Here is a 21,448-nt window from a genome sequence, read left to right as displayed (position 1 = left end):
ATCCCTACTTTATAGAAAACTATTTGTACTACTTTAAAAAAAGAAATCCTATACCCAACCTCACCCTGGCTCTGCCCTACAGTCTTCAGAGTATAACACAAAAAAAATTACCTTCAATATTCTATCAAGTTCACATATCTCTTCATTCAGAAGCCACTATAATTTCCAAAACAGCTGAAGAACTCACTCAGATCTTTTTCTCATATGTTCACGTTGCTGTTAACCAGGGAATGAATCAGAGATCTGAGTAGAGATCACTACCACTAAGCTCTATCAATGAAAACTGGCAACAGAATGACTCCCAATTCATGGTACCCTCTTCAAAAAGGGCAGGTGCAGTACTTGCAGTAACTATTACCCAATGACTTAGGGCCCTCACTCTTTTTTGGGGGGTGAATTTCCTGTGGCTATGATCCTAATGAACTAGAGAGGAAGGGTGAATGATTTTCATTTTCAAATACATATGATCTCTCATTGTATTTTCCGACTTTATTAGTTGAGCTTTCCCAAAGACAGTGATCCTTTCCAATATTGTGAAAAAAGGTATGAGGATTGTCCAGTTGATCAACTTCCTCAAAGGATATAAAAAAGATATTGCTTTCAAGTGTCCTCCCCCAATTCCTTTACAAAATTCTAAATCAGAGACAGAGACACTCTTTATCTCCCTTTTTACACTACTTCTATCATCTTCACGCCAGCAGAAAAATCCATGCCACAGCATTTTATCTGTCAAATACATCCTGATGATCTTCGATTGTCATAAAGGAGAAAACTGGATATGATCAGTACAAATATTAGGGGGAAAAACAGGGCACTGTCTAATGAAAGTAAGGAGTTTCCTTGTATTCTCCCACCTGCTCTTGAAATCCTCAAAACTGCCAACATATATTATTATTATGTAAGATACTTGCATCCATGTTGAGGTGACACTGACTCAAAGTATGAGACTAAGGAATTTCTGAAATTTTCATTTTTTAAGCACTGATGAGAATGTATCCATCAGCAAGGCTGAGTAATAGTATTAAAGCAAGACACCAGAGACCATTCTTTTAGCCAAAAATAGAAACTTGAAGGATCCTGTAAAATATGTTTACCAGTTGATGATGAACTCAAAAGTCACACAAGTACAGACAGATGGAAAAAGCCGTCTGCTTATGATATCAACTCTTGCCCTTGAGTTCCAATAAATATTAATGATGATCACATAGAGTTCAACTCATCAAGGGTTATGAAAAATAGTAAAATGGTCAAGTGGTCAATTCAGAGTCTGATAAAATCTCTGTTTGAACTTCACCAAACCAAAGTTGTTTGTCCAAGTTTACATTTCATAGGGGGATCCTGCAACCCTAGATTCAATTTCCACTGTCCCAGTTTTCATCAGAAATATAGAAAATGTTAGAAACAAATAAAGGAGGATGCCCAGAAGGGGGACAGAGAAGAAAAGGACAGTGATGGAATAGAGAAAAGGATTTTAGTTGTAAAAATGTTTTGAAGAGGGCATTTAAAAACATTTAGAAATACTGTTTCTTCATTGAAGGAGGAGAGCAACTCACGTGGAGCATAAAAACGGAAGCAGATGTCTGAAAGCATTCAGTGACAGGTAGTTATATGAGATTTTCTAGAAACTTCTCCCTCCCAAAATCTTAAGGGAAGTCTTAACCAATCACGCTTGTATTTCAATTGACAAGTTTAAGTAATCCTAAGAGTATCCTTTATTATGATGATGATTATTATTTGTGCTCCACAGGATTACAGTAAAAGGAACTGGAGTCCAGAAGAAAGTAGGCCATTATGGTAAACACACCCTTTGGACTTTAAGCTACTTCTAGGATTGGAGTTATCTACTTTAAAGTTAAACCCCAATCAAGTTTTCCACAATCAGAGAAACAGGTTTAGCTTACCATAATCTATCAGACCTTCCCAAGAAGTAGATGTCTAAAGAAGCAGATGCACCTAGGCAAAAAAGTAGTAGAGCTTAAATGAAAGATGTCCCTTTCAAAAATGAGAGGACTAGCTGACTGGTTCAAATCAGAAACTCAGGGTTGTCGTTTCCAAAGGCCCTCTTATACAAAGGATGGAGGAGTAGTGGACAGGTATCACCTTTACAACACAATACTTCATGTGTATACCATCAATTAGACCAATTTCTAAAAATTTTTACAAAGAAAAAGGAAAAAAAAAAGATGGGACTTTTTATATTGAACATAAATTAAAAAAATGTACAAAATGGTCACCTTTCTTACAGAATAAAGGCAGACTGCATCATGAATGTGCCTCCAGGTTTCAGTTTGTTTTTGTTTTCCAATAATAAATAAATAAAATGTGTTTTTGAGTTCTGGATCCATTAGTGGTAGCACAGCAGCTGCTTGGAGCCATTACTGGCTTTTCTTGGCTGTGTCACCTTTGTTCACCGCACGGGTTGTGGTCGACACCAAATTCATCGGTACTGCCACCGGTCCATCAGGATAGGACTTATCTCTGCGGGGGGGCATGCGCTCGTTAATCCGGTCCAGGCCCCGAGCTTCCTCAAAGCTTCGGATCTTGTGTGGGGGTGAAAACCCTCGGATGGCTAGAGAGAACAGGAACAGTAATTTTAGTTTGCAACAACGTGGGGGCTTGAAAAACAGCCTCTTGGCCACACACCAAACTCTCTTGAAGAACAACACACAAGGAGCTCCCGAGCACATGTCTGGTGGAGGGGGAAAAAGGCACGAGGAAGTAGGCCAGCTTTATTTGCCTTGTCAGAAGCATCTTTAAAGGCCCAAAGGTGTTTGAACTGGTGAAAACAATTTTTCTAAAAATTTGAATGAATTAATCAGTGGCAGTCACAAATCTGGTGAAAGGTTGACAAATTTTTTTGCTCTTAATATGTCTGGGAAAGGGTTGCTTATAGGCCAGAAATGTGCTCAATGGTCTTAAAAAATGGTAGCGACAAGTTAAACACAGGGCAGTTACTTTAAAACACAAACAGCATACATGATGATACAAAGGTAAGAAAAGAGCTAATTTCGGATCAGAAAAGTGATTTTATCTTTCACAACCAGGAGCCAAACACAATTTTGGCAATTTAAATGAGACGGCTAAGAGCCGACAAAATGGCTTCTTTATATTTCTATTAGTTTAACTGTTAAAAATTTCCAAATTAAAGGATTTTAAAAAAATCTATCTAAAATTATATACCTTTACTAATACTTCCAATTCAATTTAGTTTATTTTCTTTGATACTGAGAAAGATTATCTTGAATGCTGGGGTAAGTTCATGAATCAATCAGTATTTTTTCCATTTATTTTGCCTTTGCTCTTAAAAGTCTGAGAGATATATAGTTAAAGGGTTGATGTAGAAGAATTTCCCAGAAGCCGTTTAGAGGATAATAGCACTAAACACATGGCCTCGGGATAACAGATGAGACACTAGAGATTTCACTTGCAGAAACAGCTGCCCAGACACTCAAGCTTCTGCAATTACACTAATATTGATAAAGGACCCAGTAAGACTATATCTCTTTTGAGGATTATATTCAATTACTATAGACGCAGGCCACCAAAGAAAATTCATTTTATGAGCTTTTCCAGAGAAGCCTCTGCTCCTTTCCTCACTGTTCCAGTTCTGGTGATGCAACAGGACAGTATCTTAAACGTCAAAAAAGCTTTTTAAAATTAGAAGACAAACAAATGATCACAGCTCTTGGATGATTCTAGCCATACCTTCCTGTGCCTCTACAGCTTCTATTGTGGCTGTAAAACAGCAAGGGCAGTGGCATGCAAAATGAAGACAGAAAAAGAGTGAGTAAGCTGACAGCTTTGCTGCCAATGTTGAAACCCCAGCTTCCCATCTTCCATCCTTCAATCTATCTATCCGTCTATCCATCCATCCATCCATCCATCCATCCATCCATCCATCCATCCACCCATCCATCCTTTCCTGTCAATAATAAAGACCAATTGGAAAAAGAAGCAAAAGGAATACTGAGTGGATGAGCTAGAATTTGGTTAGCTATAATTTTCTTAATATTTAAAACTTTTTGGAAACTTTTATTACCAACATTCCTTATGATTAAGCTACTGGTCTCAAATACTGATTACAAGAAATAAAAAACAGGGTCATCACCCCACTCTGAAGACTCTAAGGAAAAGAAATGAACAACTGTGCATTTGTGTCTTGAGGTCTGTCAAGTAAATGTTTTAAATTATTTTCAAATAATCTAGAAATGTCTCAATGTGTATAGTTTACCTTAAGTTAAATGAACCCCTGTGTTCCAATTCAACAAACAGATAAAGGAAAAGTGACTCCTTCTTGGTCTCTAAATGGAGTACTGTTGAACCCAAGGCCTGGGAAAGACTACACCAAGTCACCTGTAGAAAATCTAACTGTTGTCTTCTCACTCAAACAGGCCTGCCCTCAAATAACAGAGCAGCATTTGGAAGGAAAGAAACGAGTTACCAATAGGAGCTGTTCTCTCTGGCTATTCAGGTGGTGATGTAAATTCGTGGTATGCTCTGGGTTTGAAGCATAAGAGAAGCTGACATTTCAAACCCACATGGTTTCTAATCACTGTGTAAGAGGGCTGACTAAATGCCAAGAAAGTCTTTTGCTCCCTCATTGTGATGGAAAAGGGCGATAATTTAAAATTCAGCATTAACAAACTAGAGTTCCTGGAGGAAGTAACAACTGTGAACCACTAAAGTTGTTGGGATGTGCTAGGGGACACAGAATACGAGGAAAATTGGGCCTTTTATTTATTATATACGTAAGAAGGGGAAAATAAGTTGATTAACATCCCACAGCATCTAATGATCTCAGAATCAACAAAACAAGAGAAACTGGGAAAATTAATATTCCTTTTTAAACCAATGTGAAAATCCACATTGAAATGAATAAAATATATGGTACTTGCTTATCAAAGCTTATTAAATGCTTATACCAAGTACCAAAAACACAAGCTCTTGAAATCTTAGTTCTTAAATATAGGAATGCCTTAACTTCTCTGGTCTCTTAAAATTTAAAAATTATTGTTCCCATTGACAATGCAATACAGTTACAACTTTCTATTTCTGTTATGAAGTGAAAATGGCATTATAGAAAGTAGCCTTCTGCTGGAGTCTTTTTCCACACTGTCTGAATCCACACGGGACTGGTCTGATTAAAGTGGTGGGTAAATAGTGCTATGTGTTAAAGTAGGGTGCTGTTTGTTCAAAGCTGCTCAGATAAGGATATGATAAAAATGACAAGCTCTAGTTGGTGATACCAAAGTTTGCAAATGGCTTGAGCTGGTAGAGAAAAAAGACTCTGGCTTGCTAATTACAGAGAGAGTAATAAGTTCTTCAAATGCCCTAGCTTTAACTACAGTACTATTTTCCTATACAATAGATCTTTTTTACAATATCCTCAAGGCTCACATCAACTCAGGCAGCCCAATGTTTATGTAAAAAGCAATCTCTAGGAAGGGGGCACATCTGAGGCTACAAACACATGGCAGATAAAGAAACTAGCAAAATAATAAGACCATAAAATGTTAATTGCCATTAAAATCTAGACTTGGAGATGGTCACGCTTCTTCACTCAGTAGAAAAGAAAATCTTATTTTATGTATATTGTCTAAAGGAGACTCAATTTGTTTGAAATCAAAACAAAAAATACTAGAGAAAGCTTCATGGGCCACTAAATTCCCAATCTTTTTTTCTGCAAGGCTGCTTATAATTGTTCTCTTTTTTCCCCCCTGCTTATCTTTTTCATCACTAAATTAATTTCTTTGTATTCCAAATGTAAACAAAACAAAACAAAACTAAATCCTTACTGGAGATGCTGTGATGTAGAGCAAAGAGCACTGGATTTCCAGTAAAAGGACCTGGTTTCACATCCTAGCTCCTTAAAAAATGTGTTAAGTGACTTGGGTAAGTCCTTTCACCTCTCTAGGTCTCAGTTTACTTATATGAAAAATGAGGGGGTGGATAAGAGGATCTCTAAAAACCCTTCAATCTTTACATCCTACAAATCTGTTCAATGAAAAATTATAGTTGTTTAGAGGGGAAAAAAGTAGTTTTATTGGGCATTTCAAACCAACTTTCAAATTAAACAAGCAAACTGTAGATGATCAAAAAAGACTCACATATCTAAGCTATGGTACACCACTATCATATTTAAGGATGAAGAATTCAATTCTATATTTAAAAAAATTTCAGATAATTATAATTCCTACTAGCCCATTACAATGGAACTTCTGTGGTAAGAGTTGCATATAGGAGGCAGTTAAGATAAGCAAATCTTAAATGGACAAGTTTGAATAAAACTAAAGTCGGGTAAAAACAAGCAGCTATGTGTATGTCCAAGGCGGGACCCTATTCATTGTCAGTTCTCACGTCCAATAGACATCCAATAATATTAGCTGATGTCTTTCTCCCTATCTAGTCTAGATTTATTTACTTCTACCAAGTCTTAACCTTTTTATTCTAAGACCTCATACAGCAACTCTCCTTAGAGGACACCTCCCCTAGACCTTTAGAATTGGTGCTGTGGCAAAAGAAACATTCTTAGCCACAGAGAAGAATCTGGCTGCCAGAAGATAAAGAAACTCTTCAGAAGGACATCAGGAAAGTGATTATGGAAAAGATTTATAACTTCCAGGCTGAGAAATCCAGATGCTTCTGTTTTACATGGCCATGGTTGGAAGTAGGATTCTATCCTTCCTGGAAGGGACGTTTACCTCTCCTACACTCACCTAACTGGATGGTCTGCTTTCCTCCTGAGAGGACACCCAGAGGTAGTGTACCTGTAGGAGTCAGCCCTTTGAGAGTCAGCACACTTTCCCTCTCTTCTCTAGAAAAGAATAAAAATATTCGGTTAACTCTTGGGAATATCCTGTTCAGCACATCAGAGAAAAACTTGAGGGCAGCACTGAAGAGAGGAATATTCCTTCCTCTATCTTCATTCCCTAAAAAGGAATGGAGGAAGCAGTTTCTTCCCTTCCTTCATTTCCTAAAAACAGTATCTTTTAGTAAAACATTTTACGGTCAATTAAGCAATAGCAAGTCCATACAATACAAATAAAGACATCTGATGAGGGCTATATAAACACGTATGTTAGTATGCTTTTACTTAATTCGTCATGGGGGTCTGATCTAAATTAGAGACCTAGACCACTGAAGGATTCTATTTTGACATTAACCTCTAGTTCAAAAAAGGTAATTCTAAAATTGATTTCTAAGATTTCTTATAATAGACTGTACCATGCCACCCCACTCCACTCCCACCCCCAGCTTTTGTGTTTGTGAAAGCCAGGAAAGCCACGTTATTACCCAAAAAACACAATTTCATACATACGAAAAACACTCCCACAAAATATGAAACATGGATTTACAGTCTACTGTGGTATTATTTTGAGAATATTATATCTAGAATTCCATTTTAAGGCTCTTGGAAAAAAACAAAAATTGCCACGTTAAAGCCAAATTTCATTAAAAATGGCAACTACATTATAGAAAAGAAATATTTGAAGTATTTATTTGTTATTTCAGAAAACATAAGTTTTATAATATATTTCTAAAGAAACTAGGGGACAGGAATTGTGGTAATAAATGTGGCAGGTATATTTTACTAGTTCCAAGGCAATTATATACCCAAGGGGGTAAATACTGCTTTATCATTATAACCATGAATGCAATGAAAACTTTATTTTACGAAACATAAAAAAGAAATAAAAATGGCCCAACTCAATTTGTTTGGATTTACTAATCAAATTTGAACTCGTCTCTTTCTACTACATGTTACAATTGAAGTCTTACCGAAGAATTGAAAACACTCGTGCCATCTTTCCAATAGCCCTGATTTTATTTCTGATGATCTCCTTACGAACTGATGCACCTACTGAGAACAGAAAGATCAACTGAGTTAAAAGATCTTTTTTTTTTTTTTTTAGGGCCAACAGGTTGCTTCAAAAAAAAAAAAAAAAAAAACAGGTCAGTGTGAAGAATCTTGCCTTAAATTTAAAAATAAAAAGAGAAATTAAATCTTAAGTTATTTGAACATTTAAAATCCTGGTAAGTGCTAAGGAAATCAGAATCTGAAAGAGCAAGAAACAAAATAACAGGAAACGATGAGATTTTTTAAAAAGGGGAAGGAACAAAAATAAAAGAAAGAAAGACTGGATGGGTTTGTCTCAGGTAAGATCCCCTTGGTGAAACTTAACAGTCAAAGGATACCACATAATAAAACAATGTAACACACATTTACATACGGAAGCACACACCTCAAAATACACAAAGACAATTGGTAAAACAAAGTTCTCCTGTCTGATTGCTGATGGACATCTTGGGATGCAAGATTGTGCCTGCCAAATGGCAAGCAATCATTCAAGCAGGTTCTTCTGCATGTAAACAAAATGTATGGCTATCCTGAACTTGGTGGGAGTGCCTTTATTTCTTTAATCCCCATTTACAAGTGAATTGGTAAGATCTTTTACACTACTGACAACTGTACAGACAAAATTGTGGGAGAAGAGCGGAATGTGTGGAAGATATTTTTTGAAGCAAAAAAAAAAACAACAAAAAAAAGAGTGCAAGGTCTTATGTTCTTCTGTCTTCTGAGGTTCATGAAATAACTCACGCATTACAAGCCAAACTTCAGATCGAACATGCACTGAAGGTCCAGGCATGCAGCAGGTTACCGCATTCAGAAGTCAGAAACAGAAATGTGATACCACCCCTGCAGCTTTCGATATCCTAAAGAACCACAGCAGGATTCACACATACAAAGCATTTATGTTAAAATAAAAAAGGGATGAAAAAGGATGAAGAGTATGCTTCAATTATTCAGTTATCAACTATTAAAAAAAATCCATCCATGGGTTCTAGTGGTACAGGCAGCATGTATAAAGCTATTAGCACATTCTATTTGGGTACCTTTCTGATAGCTTGAAATGTAGTGATCTTCAGGGAGAAGAGACACCAAGAAACAAGGAATGAAGATAGAAATATGAGAAGAGAAATTTAAGTTTTTATGGGAGGGAGAAAAAAAAAGTCAAGAGGAAATGGGACAAGCAGCTCACAAGAGACATTTTCTTGTAATGTGGTAGGATAGCAAATTTCAGATTTCCTAGTTACATATGCTTTGCCAGTTAGTCTTTCCCTTTAAGACTTTCTAGATTTATGTAAATCGGTCTGAGATCTTCCAATAAGCTTTCTACCTCCACACAACATTAAAATAACACTATTAAATGAAATCCCAAGAGGGTGTTATTTCTTGAATAATGTTGGTAATGAGCAGGGGAGGGGGGAAAGAGTAGATAAGCTTAATGTTCATAAATTTAAAGTATATGCAGTAGGGAGAAACAGCAGCAAAGACTATAATCTGGACTCATCCCGGAAGTCACATGCTTTTAGAACGAGGGAAAGAGAAGAGAGCTAAACTAAACACAGCACCCTAGGTGCTTTTACAATCAAGTCTCAACCAGTTTGCTTAAATTAGTTGAAACATCAAACAATTAAGACCAAAGTCAAAATCCCGCTACCAGGTTGAACCAGTGAGCTTTGCACAATGTAAAACCCAGTTCTGTGGTCCCTCTCAAGTTTAACCCAAATGTACAAATATGTGTGTCTGGAAGGGGTATGGATAGCTCCATGCAATCCATCTCCACTACTGAAAAACAATGGAAAGCACTTGTATAACAAACAGCAGGTCTTCTGTGTTCCCTCTCTATAAAGGGGAGCACACTTCCTAACAACATGAAGCAATTTCTTATTTCTCTTCATATAGATGTTATGGAACTTCACTGTGATTTCAAAAAGACCTAAAGAGAATAGTAGTTCAAGAAACAAGACTGACTATAAATACTCAAATCTTCAGGGGCTAACTTGTCAGAATCAGATCATGAGCCGTGGGCACGAACCTTAACCTAGTTTTAAAATCCAATATCCCCCACCTTGGCTCCTGTTAAAGACAATCCAAGTTTACCTTCCAATGCTTCGTCACCATCTGAAATCAACTCATCATCAGAGCATATGTTGAGAATGTTAACCAGCATCTCCGTGACTATGTGAAGGGATAAAAAAGAAAGGAAAACGTAAACATTTAAAAATATATTTTCTCTAAAAGAACATGTGTATATACAAACACATGGAACAGAATTATCTTTCTATTTAATAGATTTAATTGACAAATTTTGTTTTTCTATCACCTAGATTCGTGTCCTGTATCCCTTCCTTTACCCTTCCCAAAATGCCATCCTTTATAAAAGTATTTTTTAAAATTAGTAAAATTCATCAATACATTGTAAAAAACTTCACATAGTATGCAATTTCCCACACCTGTAGACCCTGCGATTTTGTAAAGGAGTGAGGAGAGGTGTCTTCTTATATTTCTTTTTCAGGGACAACTTATTGTTTGTAATTTCAGCAAAGTTATTTCTAGCTATTTTATCCTAATGTGAAGGAAACCCTAAAATTAAGTATCTTATGCAGATGCTCCAGTAATCTGTCATATTATATATTTATATATTATATATATATATTTATTATAAAGTAAACCTTTATAATTAAAGGCCAAATATCTCATTTGATTCATTACAGAATTCTCAAAGAATCTACAAATTATTCAATAATTTGCTGGTTAATTTTTCAGAATACCTTACACTGATCTGCACATAGAGAAAAAATTTCATTTTACAATCAACTTGCCAAAAGGACTATGCTTGTGTAGTTACATCAAATCCAACAACACAATTCTAAAAATACAACAATAATTATATTGTTATATTTCTATGGCACCTTAGGTTGATAGAAATTTTTTATCACAACAACCCTGTGAAGGAATTATACTTCGCAAAACTCAAAAGTGCTCTATAAATGTTAGTAATTACTACTATTATAATCCCCATTTTACAGATGAGAAAACTGAAGTTAAGGGTAAATGATGTGCAAGGCCATGTAGCTCAAGAGGCAAGCAAAGAAAATCTGAACCTAGGTATACTGACTCCCAAGTTCAATGCCTGTAGGGACTGTACTACTTTTAATACTTGATCAAACTGGAGTTACTCCTTTAAATAGCTATTTTAAATAAATCAAATATAATCCATTATAATTATGACTAAGAATCAACTAAAACATACTTTATATATCCAAAATACACAGTAAACAAATAAAAACCCCCAATTTCCAATATTGAATTATTTGTACATTTCTACATGAGCCAGGGGCTATGAATACACATCATCTTGTGATTAATCACTGATTTAGGCATAGAAAGGTCTGGGTGACTTATTTCTCCTACCTTTCTCCCCAACAAAAGGCAAAGACCATGTGAAGACATCCATAAAGTTTGGAAGCCAATAGGGGTGTGGAGAGCAGTTAAACTGTCTGATGTTCATGATATTGTTTTCATATTTCAGTACAGCAGCTGAAAGAGAATAAATCAAGAGAATTTGGGCACACTGAGAAAATGCTATAGTAACTGTTTCTCTTTATATAACTTTAAACACTTACAATACCTATAATTCAGGCTATTTTGTTTGTAAAGTTCAGGACTTGTGATTGGAAAGGAGGCTCACAGTAACTTATGATAGTTCATCTTTCAAGAGGACATTACAGTAACTTTACAGGTCAACTGGTTGAAGTTACAACTACCCTTGGAAGGCCTTACATTATATAAGTAAGCCAATTTTACTATTCAGTCTCCACGGGAAAAGATTTGGTTCTTTGGAGGGTTATAACTGGACAATTATTAATTCACATTAGTGGCTGCAAACTGTCATACTGTGTGGAGTAACTTGGAATCAATGACTCAAGTTATTTCTCTCACAACAGGGGCAAAGATCTCTCTCTGCCCCCCCACCCCTTGCCCCCCCACCCCTTGCCCCCAGCCAGTATATTGCTGCTGTGCAAGAAATGGCAAATTTTAACAGGTACATGTAGTTGCACACATTTTAGTGATAAGTTAAAATATTAAAATGCCAATCTGTCTTCATTTAGTTATTACTTGCTACCATTGCCATACTAAAAGGGTAAAATGATTTCTTAGAAAGTACAGAAAAGGTGATTATCTAGCACTTATTTTTGTTAATGTGAAATTACTCCTAGTGACATAGTAACCTCAATATTTAAGCATTAATGAGTACATGTGCAATATTAGGCATTGTAGAGAATATTTCCCATTCTTTTTATGCATGATTTTTCTTGGTAAATTTTTTTATTTTAAACTTAGATACAAAATGAGAAAAAAAATTGCCATGTACACAGTAGATCATAAGAGAGGATTCAATACAAAACAATAAATATCCATTTCAAAAAAACCTATATAATAAATACTATACATTGTTTTCAAAGTTGCTCAGCTTTTTTTGCTTCCCTATTGTTTTTCTTTTGTTTTCTGCTGTGTACTTTTTACTTTATTTTTTCCTTCCCTTTCCCACCCCCCCCAAGAAGGCTACAATTAAGCATGAATATATATACACAGATATGTATAAATACACATATATATACTCATACATATATATGTAAGAGTATACTATGTTTATTTCCTCCTATCATCTGTTTCTCTGAAGGTGGACAGCATCTTCCTTCATAAATCCAAGTCTTTCCATGTTTTTCTAAATCAACCAGCTCACCAATTCCTACATCACAGCAATATTCCAACCCAATCACATCCTCTGGGAGTCTGTCTATGAAAGTCCCCCCCCAATTTTCTGCATTCCTTCTATTCTTGGCTATATAGGTTTTATTTATACAAGAAAATTTTAACTTAAAATAATTTAATTTATCCTTTTTACACTTCAACAATGCTCTCACCTTATAATATGCATGATTATTTTTAAAAAATATTTCACATAGGGCATGCACCCTTAAGCTATATAGGAGACAAATCTGGGAACTGGGCCACGGGAACAGAGGACTATAATGGGAAAATGCTGAGAGAAGCAGCAAGAAAGCCTTGGTGTACATTTGGTATAACAAATCAGGGAAGGATATAGAAAAGTAACCATTAAAACAGGGGTTGACAACAATATTAGCTTTCAAAGGGCAACCAGTGGGACTAAAAATAAATGTGTATATTCCATTGTCAGGCTTAAGGAATAGTCTGAGGAAGAGGAAAACAGGGAGAAGAAAAGTTGGAAGAGACAGAAGGAAATGCTTAGGGGGAAGTGGGAGAATGCTACCAACCAGTGTTTTAGTGTCCACTCAGCTTTTCCTAAGAGATGCTTATGAAGCAGCAAAGAAAAATAGAAAGCATTTACTGAATAAGGATGGTGATGGAAAGGTCAAGTGGAAAAACTGTCTTAAGGAGTTTACCAGAGTCCCCGGAACAGACTGCTTGATGACAGGAATATCAAACACACGCAGCAAAAGTAGACCTGAGAGGTTGGACTGTGAGCAACGAGAGTAGGCAGAGACAGTGTGCTATTTAGTGCTGAATCAAGTGAGCAGCAAGTGAATGATAAAATACAAACTTCTCTACTTGTCACTTAAAGCCCCTATGCACTGGCCCCAAACTTCTAATACAGAATTATTTATACATTTTATATATTTGTATATTTATTTATTTTGGATAAAGATCTGGGATTTCATCTACAAAGGGAGCTCCTGGTGAAAAACTCCCCTACCAATGTAGATTTGCATCTTACAATCTCAGAAAGCCTCTGAGGCCCTGAGTGGTTAAGCCACCTGCTCAGGATCACAAAGCCAGCATATCAAAGGTGGGACTTGAACCCAGCTATTTCTGATTCTGAGGTCAGTTTTCTAGACACTACTGTAACATGTTGCCTCTTTCCAACCTTTATAAAGTGATTATACTTCTTTCAATGATTGATAATTTTTTAAAAGCCCAGCAAAGACTGTGAGATAGTGAGTCATTGAAGAAATAGGAGCTCCTTTCAAAAAAGTGTTCTAGTACTTAACTAAGTAAGTTATATACGTGGCTCAATATCAAAGAATTAAGTTTGAAAAGTTCCTATGCTCAATTTACTTCCATGAAAAGAAAAATCGACTTCTCCCACTGGCAAATGAGAGGTGATTAAAAATGAGACCAGGCTGGAAAAAACCCACAAATCTAAATGAATATTGCCTTTTAAAAATAGTAATTATAGATACTACTTTACTCAACACAATTCAACAGACATTTTATAAAGCACCTATTATGTTCAAGGCATTATGTTAGGCACTGAGGATAAAAAGGAAAAAAAGTTCCCATGTCCTCAAGAAACTTACATTCTACTGGAGGGATGGAATATGATGATGTGTCTGGGCAAATCTATAAAATAGAAATAATATCTACAGCACTTACCCTCGATGCTTTGGAGAATTAAGTGAGATCATATAAAGAATCACATAAATGTTAGTTATTACCATTAAGGAAATAGAAACTAATTTGAGGAGAAAGTGTGCACACCTTCTTGCGTGTGTATGAAAGACAGATATGGAGAAGAAGCAAGAGACACAGACAGACACACGTACACGGAGACAGAGAGGTGAGGAAAGGCCTCAAGGTCTCAACTTAGAAATGGCACATGAAATGAGCTTTAGATCTGCTGCCCACTTAGGACAACCCTGGGCCTTTTTATCACTCTACAGCTTAACCTTTTTATATGTATAGTTTCCCTCAATTAGAGTTTAAGTTTCTTGAGAACATGGACTATTTCACTTTTCTACTGGCATACTCAGCACTTAGCACAGTGCTTTGCACATACAAAATGCTTAATAAATTATGGAACATAGTAGGCCCTTAATAAAAACTGACTGATTGAAAAGCTGGTAAACCAGTTTGGCTGTAATGCAAAATGTGTGAAGGAGAGTAATATGAAGTAAGTCTGGGAAGATATGTGAAAAGCCAGACTGGTAAAGCTATTTAAATACCAGGCTGATGAGTTTGCATTTTATCCTGGAGGTAATATAGAGCCATGAAAGAGGTAGGGACTAATAACTCAGTTATGATTTCTATTTTAAAAATATTAATTTGGTAGCTATGTGGAAGATGGAATAAGAACAGAGAGACCAAAGAATAAGCTGTTACAGTACTGTAAATGAGAGGTGATTGGGGGGGGCAAACAAGGGGAAGTGGCTATGTGGAAATTCTACCTGTGGAGGTAGAATTGATTGCAGCTGGCAAGAGACTGGAAATGGAAGTCAAGGAAAACTCCAAGGCTGTGGACCTGAGTGCGAGGATAGTGAAGCTTTCAAAAGAAGTTTGTGGAGAGAAGAGAATGAATTGGATGTGTTGAGTCTGTGATATCAATAAGACATCCAGGAGGAGAAGGACAGCAGGAATATGTGGTTAGGATTCAGGAGCGAGATTAGGATTATACAAATTTGAGAGTTTATCTCCCCAAAAACAATGACTAAACTGCTGGAACCTGATGTGATCACCAAGAGAGACTACAGGGCACAGATTTCTAAATTTCACAGTGATACTCCTCCTTTTTACAAAAACAATTCTAGTAGCTCAGTCCTCTACTTCCCATAAAACAATTTACAAAGACTGACAGTGACGATGGAGGATATGCCCAAGTAAGCATTCATTCCGGGCAGATGCAAGCTAGATCCTATTTGTGCACAACCACATCAAATAATCATTCTGGGCATTAACTGTCAGCTAGAGTAAATTGGCGGTGTTAATCTTGCTTTTGCTACCTTTGATTTGAACTTTGTTTCCATTTTTAAAGGTGTGGTCATGTGGGAACTGTACTTGAAGATGCTCAGTACCATGGCCTAGAGGGTCTCAGACTTCCCCATCTCCAGCTTGGAAAACTGTGCTAGAGACAAAACTTTGGGGGCCACTTATAGCTTGGTGGCTGAAGATGAAAGATGATCCAGCAAAACAAACTGAGAAGGAACAGCCAGAAAAATAAAAGAAATAGTAGAGAACAGTAACATGGAATTAAATTCTAACTACATTTATTGAGCACTTACTGTGTGTGAGCACTGTGTTAGGTGCTGGAATTACAAAGGCAAAAACCAAACAATCCCTCCCTTTAGGTAGCTTAAAATAAAGAGACACATACACAGATCAATAATTTCAGGAAGGAGAGAATACTAATTACAGGGTTGGAGAAGAGAAAGGTAAAGAATTGTGCTTTAAAGAAAGCCAAAGATTCTAAAAGGTGGAAGTGAAAAAGAAGCATGTTCCAGGTCTGCAGGACCAAATGAGTGGAGATAGAATGGCCCATATAGGGAACAGCTAGTAGGTCAGCTTGATTGGTACACAGAGTACATGACTGGGGAGGAGGAGAGAAGGACTAGGTTGGAGCTAGGTTATGGGACCCTGAGAGGTTATCCTAGACTAGTCACTAAAGATTTCTGATTTGGGACATGAGATGGTCAGATCTGCGTTCCACACATATCAATTTGACAGCTGGATGGAAGACACTGAAGAAAGAGACCAACTAGGAGGCTACTTTGATAACCTAGGCCAGGAGTGATGTTAGGGTAGAAGCTATGTAAGTAGAGAAAAGGGAATGCTGGTCAGGGGCAGGGAAGAACAAAGAACGGCTCAAAGGATGGTGGCGCGATCAATAGAAATGGGGAAGTTTGGAAGAAGGACAGGTTTAGAGAAAATATGCAAAGTTCTATTTGAGACATAATGAATGTAAGATGCTTGTAGACATCTAGCTAGAAATGTCCATCAGGAAAAAGGAAGTGGACTTTGTAAAACCTTGCAGATAAATCAAGCAAGATGAAGACTGAGAAATGGATATTAGATTTAGCCAATTGAAGTCATTTTGTGGGAATTGAAGACTTTAGCTTGAGGCCAAGGATTAAGGTGGACAAGCCTTAAATAATCTGGCCTGTCAATTCAACCACCTCCTTAACTCCTATTACCAAGATCTTCATTCCACTTCAGCTACCTACTAGGATGATTAATCTTAGATCTCAACCCTAACTCTATGACCTTTATAAACCAGAACTCTAAAATTCCTCTCTCTGTTCATACCTCTATCTTCCATTTGCCCCTCCACTTTATTCCTCCTAAACTTACTCTTCCTCCTCATGGCTATTACCTCCAGTCTCTCTCTCTCTTTCTGTCTTATCAGTCAGTAGTTACCCTACTCTGGCCTCATCACTCTTCTCCCTTTCCAGTCTGAATTTTATGGTTGACTAGCTCAATTATATGCCATCATTTATCCTTTAATTTTCTGCCCTCTTTTCCCACCACTGTTCTGTACTTGTCAAGTACAACCTCGTTACCCTTGCCACTTTCCTTCTCCATTTTGACTTAATTTTTGCGGCTGAATGCCACACTAAAAAAGGTCTTGGAACTTCTAAATAGGCCTACCATTAATTTAGGTTATTAAATCTCAACGGGCTGGGCAAACACTGACTTCTTTGATAATAGAAGGAGAAACAACCTAGAGGCCAGAAGAAGACTGTGACAAAGATTTGAACTGAATGCTATAGATAAATGAAGGAAGAAAGAGGCAATAAATGAAAAGGAATCAAGGCAGATAAGTAAGCATTCATTCCAGGCAGATGCAAGCTAGATCCTATTTGTGCACAACCACATCAAATAATCATTCTGGGCATTAACTGTCAGCTAGAGTAAATTGGCGGTGTTAATCTTGCTTTTGCTACCTTTGATTTGAACTTTGTTTCCATTTTTAAATGGAAACAAAGGCTGGGTAAAGAAGGATCCCCCCCAGCACTGGAAAGGATGGCCAGGGATAAAGTGTTTTTGGCAAGGGTTAAGTAAAGATGGAAGAACTAAGGTTCAAAACAGACAAAAATATATGCTTTAAGTCACATGAATAATTGGCAGAACCCAGCCTAAATTTGTAACCCAGACTTCTAGCTTCTAAACTAATGCTCAGTCCATGATACCATTATACTTTTCTATACATTTATTCCAACAATGCTGCACTGCTCAAATAATTTCTGGAAACTTCTCAAAAGTCAGTTAAAAAAAAAAAAAACAAGAAAATCAGTTTCACTGCTTTAAAGTTAAACTTCGTTTTTGATCTGTATTTTCAAACTGAACTCTTTGGCTTATTCACCAGACTTGCCTATGAATAACTTCTATTTCCAAAAATCAAATCCATCCTCAAAGGAGGAAAATTTCCCAGAACTGAGGATATTCAAAAGAATGTGTTCAAGGCCTTAAGGGCAATTCCAGAAATGTTTTGAGCAATGACAGCATTGCTCAAGTGTGTAACTTCCTAATTTGACAATTTTGAAGAAAACAACACTTATGTGGAAGTTCTGGTCTATTTGTTATTTTAAGAAATAGATGACTTAGTACACAACTGAAGTGCTCAGAAAAATCTAGAGCTCAGAGGAGGAGTCCCTGCCCTGAAAGAGATAGAACAAGAAGAGAGAAGGACTTTTGATTTCACCGATGCAGGAATGCCTGGATGAGGGAATTCCCTTTACTAAAGCAGATTGGCACCTTCTCTACAGTTTCCACAATTAGGAAAGTTGTTCAAGGCTTTGAGAGATTGAGAGCCTCGCCAAAGGCCACATACCCAGTAAGTGTCAGACTTGAACTTGAACCTAGATCTGATTTAATCTAATCTCTTCAAGACCAACTTCTATCCACTATACCAAGATGTCATTTGTCCTGATAAGGTTTGCTGTTCAGTCATGTCTGACTCTTTCTGGTCCCATTTGGGGTCTTCTTTCTAAGATAATGGAGTGGTTTCACATTTTCTTTTCCAGCTCCTTTTACAGATGAGGAAACTGAGGCAAACAGGGTGAAGTGACTTGCCCAGGGTCACACAGGTAGCAAACATCTGAGGCCAGATTTGAATTCAGGAAGATGAGTCTTCCTGACTCCAGGCCCCTGCTACTCTACCCACTGTAGCTATCCTTATCCTGATAAAACAAATGTGAAATTCAGAATTACAGGATTTTCAGAGGGGAATGGATCTCCCAGATCACCCAGTTCAAACCCTGTATTTTTAGAGATGAAGAAAATAAAGGCCTTCCCAAGGTCACACAGCCAGCTAGTGATGTAGCTGGGACTAGAACTGATATGAGCATAACAGTACCTATACAATGCCACTTCTGGAAACTTCAAAACAGCAAGAACTCGGCAATTCAGAAGTATTAAAAAACTAAGAGATGACTTATTCTGAGGTAATGCTTTAAAAATAGATGACATTAGACTGAAAATAATAAATTATGCTGAGCAATCTGAGAGAGCCAACAAGCACAAAGACATGTAACACTAAGCTTTCTAAATCCAAGTCACATATTCTTCTTGCATTTTGCCTCTGGAACACAAATGAGATCTACTTTCATTACTTATGTCCTGTCCTGAGGTTCCAGCCCAGCTATTCTGAGGGTACTGAAACACAGCCGAGTTATTAACATCACCCTAGATCCCTGGAATAGGTTATTCCCATATTCCCACATTAAATTAAATTCACATTTACCGATCAAACTCAAATCCAAACCCTGTCATAGTCCTTTACCTTTGTTGTTATAGACATCTAGGTAATTTGGGGCAGAGAAAATTGTAATGAGTGATGGAAAGCCTGTTGTCTGGCTCTTCCTATACATTCGATACCTGGAAAAGAAATGACAGCTTGTCTGTCCTGTTGTGAAAAGGAAAAACTCTCCAGTGACACTTGATGCAGTTCTAGTATCACTTACCCGGAATCCTGAGCTTCATGGGCTCTGATTATTGATAACAAACTATTGCTTTGCAAAAAGTCACAAACTGCAGGATAACTAGAAAAAAAAAGTTTTTAGAAAATATGTTAATTCTGAGCTAAAACAATTCTTTTCAGGGTAAGGTGGGATGGAATAAAAATCATAGCATAGATTTAGAAGCATAAGGGATCTTAAAGGCTATCTAATCCAGCCTCTTAATTTTATTTTTTTAAACTTATTTTTTTTCAATGAACAAAAATCAATTTTCTTCCCCCCAGGGGAAAAACCTTTATAATATACATAGCCAAGCAAGAAAAATCTCATCATCTGCCATACTTTAAAAAAATTATTTCATTTTATACTGAGGTCCACAGAGATTAAGTCAATCTGTTTTGATTTTAAATATCTAATGAACTAAGAGTTGTAGAACTTCAACAAGATCTTTGTATGTAATCAATTTATATTTTGGCCATTTGGTATGATCATTCCAAAGAAAATATATAAATTAGGAGGGTTTGTTATGTTCTTCCATTTTTTAAAAAAGGAAAAAAAAACTTTACAATATCCATCTGCAGTCCCCTTTTCTCTTCTCTCACTAACTCCTTAAAACTCTGCAATCTGACTTCAGACTACATCAGTTAACTCAAACTGCCCTTTCCAAAGTCACTAATGATCTCTTCAATGACAAATTTAATGATTTTTCTTAAGTCTTCATAATACATTCTATTGAATTTTTAAATACAATTTCCATTCCTATCTCTTTCTGTTGAGTTTTGCTGGTACTATATAGGCTATAAATTTATGTGTTCCTTTTACTTTTAAAAAGAAAAATAAAAAACAGCACAACTGATCAATATATTGAAAAATATGTTCAATGTGTAACACCTATGGACCTAACCACCTCCATGAAGAAATAATTGGAGGTATCTTCTCAAATCTCTTCTTTTAAGTACTGCTTGATCTTGATAATTTTGTTAATAATCACTTCTGATTTTTGTTGTGTCATTGTTCTTTCTATGTACATTGTTGTAGTTATTGTGCAGATTGTTTTCTTGGCTCTGCTTATTTCACTCCGTATTAGTTCATGTAGATTTTTCCATGTTTTTCTATATTTATCATACACATAATTTCTTACAGCACAGTAACACTCCATTACATTAACATACCACAATTTGTTTAGTCATTCCCCAATTGATGGGCCTTTACTTTGTTTCCAATTTTATGCTATCATAAAAAGTGCCGATATAAATATTTTTGGCATATATGGGGATTTTCTTAGGGGTATATAAGCTCAATAATGGGAGCCTCTGGTTCAAGGCTTCTTAACTTTTTAGTCACTTTATTTCCATAATTCCAAGTTGCTTTCCAAAATGGCTGTACCATTTCACAGCTCTATCAACAATGCATTATTAATGTGCTGATCATTCCACAACCCTTCCAACATTGACTAATACCATTTTTTGTCATCTTTTCCAGTTTGCAGAGTTGTGAGATGAAGTTTCAAGGTTGTTTTGACTTGTATTTCTATTATTAGTGTTTTGGAGCATTCTTTCATGTGGTGTGAATACTTTGCAGTTCTTTTGTTAAGAATTATTTGTTCATATCCTTTGACCATATATCTACTGGGGAATGGCTGGTTAGTCATATGTATTTATTTTTTATGTATCTTGGATACCAAACTCTTATCAGAAAAATATGATAAAGATTTTCTCCCCCATTTGGCAGCCTCCCTTCTTATCTTAAGTGCGTTAATTTTTTCTGTGCAGAAGCTTTCCAGTTTCATGTAAGCAAAATGATCTATTTTATCTTTTATAATTGCTTCCATCTCTTGTTCTATCTCATAGCTATGAGAGATATATAATCTGTTCTAATTTTTTAAAAG

At 36.4% G+C, this 21,448-nt stretch overlaps 1 protein-coding gene across 4 annotated transcripts in view; it reads right to left on the bottom strand.

Moving 5' to 3' along the window:
• Window positions 1–469: 469 nt before the first annotated feature.
• PPP3CC (protein phosphatase 3 catalytic subunit gamma) overlaps window positions 470–21,448 on the bottom strand; it is a 110,621-nt gene continuing 89,642 nt past the window's right edge. The window contains exons 7-14 of one of the 4 annotated variants that reach the window (XM_027853847.1): window positions 19,567–19,644; window positions 19,386–19,480; window positions 11,261–11,386; window positions 9,947–10,024; window positions 7,780–7,858; window positions 6,717–6,814; window positions 3,706–3,735; window positions 470–2,569 (exon numbers count right to left, since the gene is read on the bottom strand). In XM_027853847.1, coding sequence (XP_027709648.1) covers window positions 2,376–2,569; window positions 3,706–3,735; window positions 6,717–6,814; window positions 7,780–7,858; window positions 9,947–10,024; window positions 11,261–11,386; window positions 19,386–19,480; window positions 19,567–19,644 — 778 coding nt within the window. In that variant the 3' untranslated portion in view covers window positions 470–2,375. Of the gene's footprint in view, window positions 2,570–3,705; window positions 3,736–6,716; window positions 6,815–7,779; window positions 7,862–9,946; window positions 10,025–11,260; window positions 11,387–19,385; window positions 19,481–19,566; window positions 19,645–21,448 lie in introns of all 4 variants that reach the window. The other 3 variants (XM_027853846.1, XM_027853849.1, XM_027853848.1) reach the window with 3 other exon arrangements.

The sequence above is a fragment of the Vombatus ursinus genome, unplaced genomic scaffold, assembly GCF_900497805.2.
Source record: "Vombatus ursinus unplaced genomic scaffold, bare-nosed wombat genome assembly UNPS02010219.1, whole genome shotgun sequence".
Classification (NCBI taxonomy): domain Eukaryota; kingdom Metazoa; phylum Chordata; class Mammalia; order Diprotodontia; family Vombatidae; genus Vombatus; species Vombatus ursinus.
This window is presented reverse-complemented; position numbering and strand designations above follow the sequence as displayed.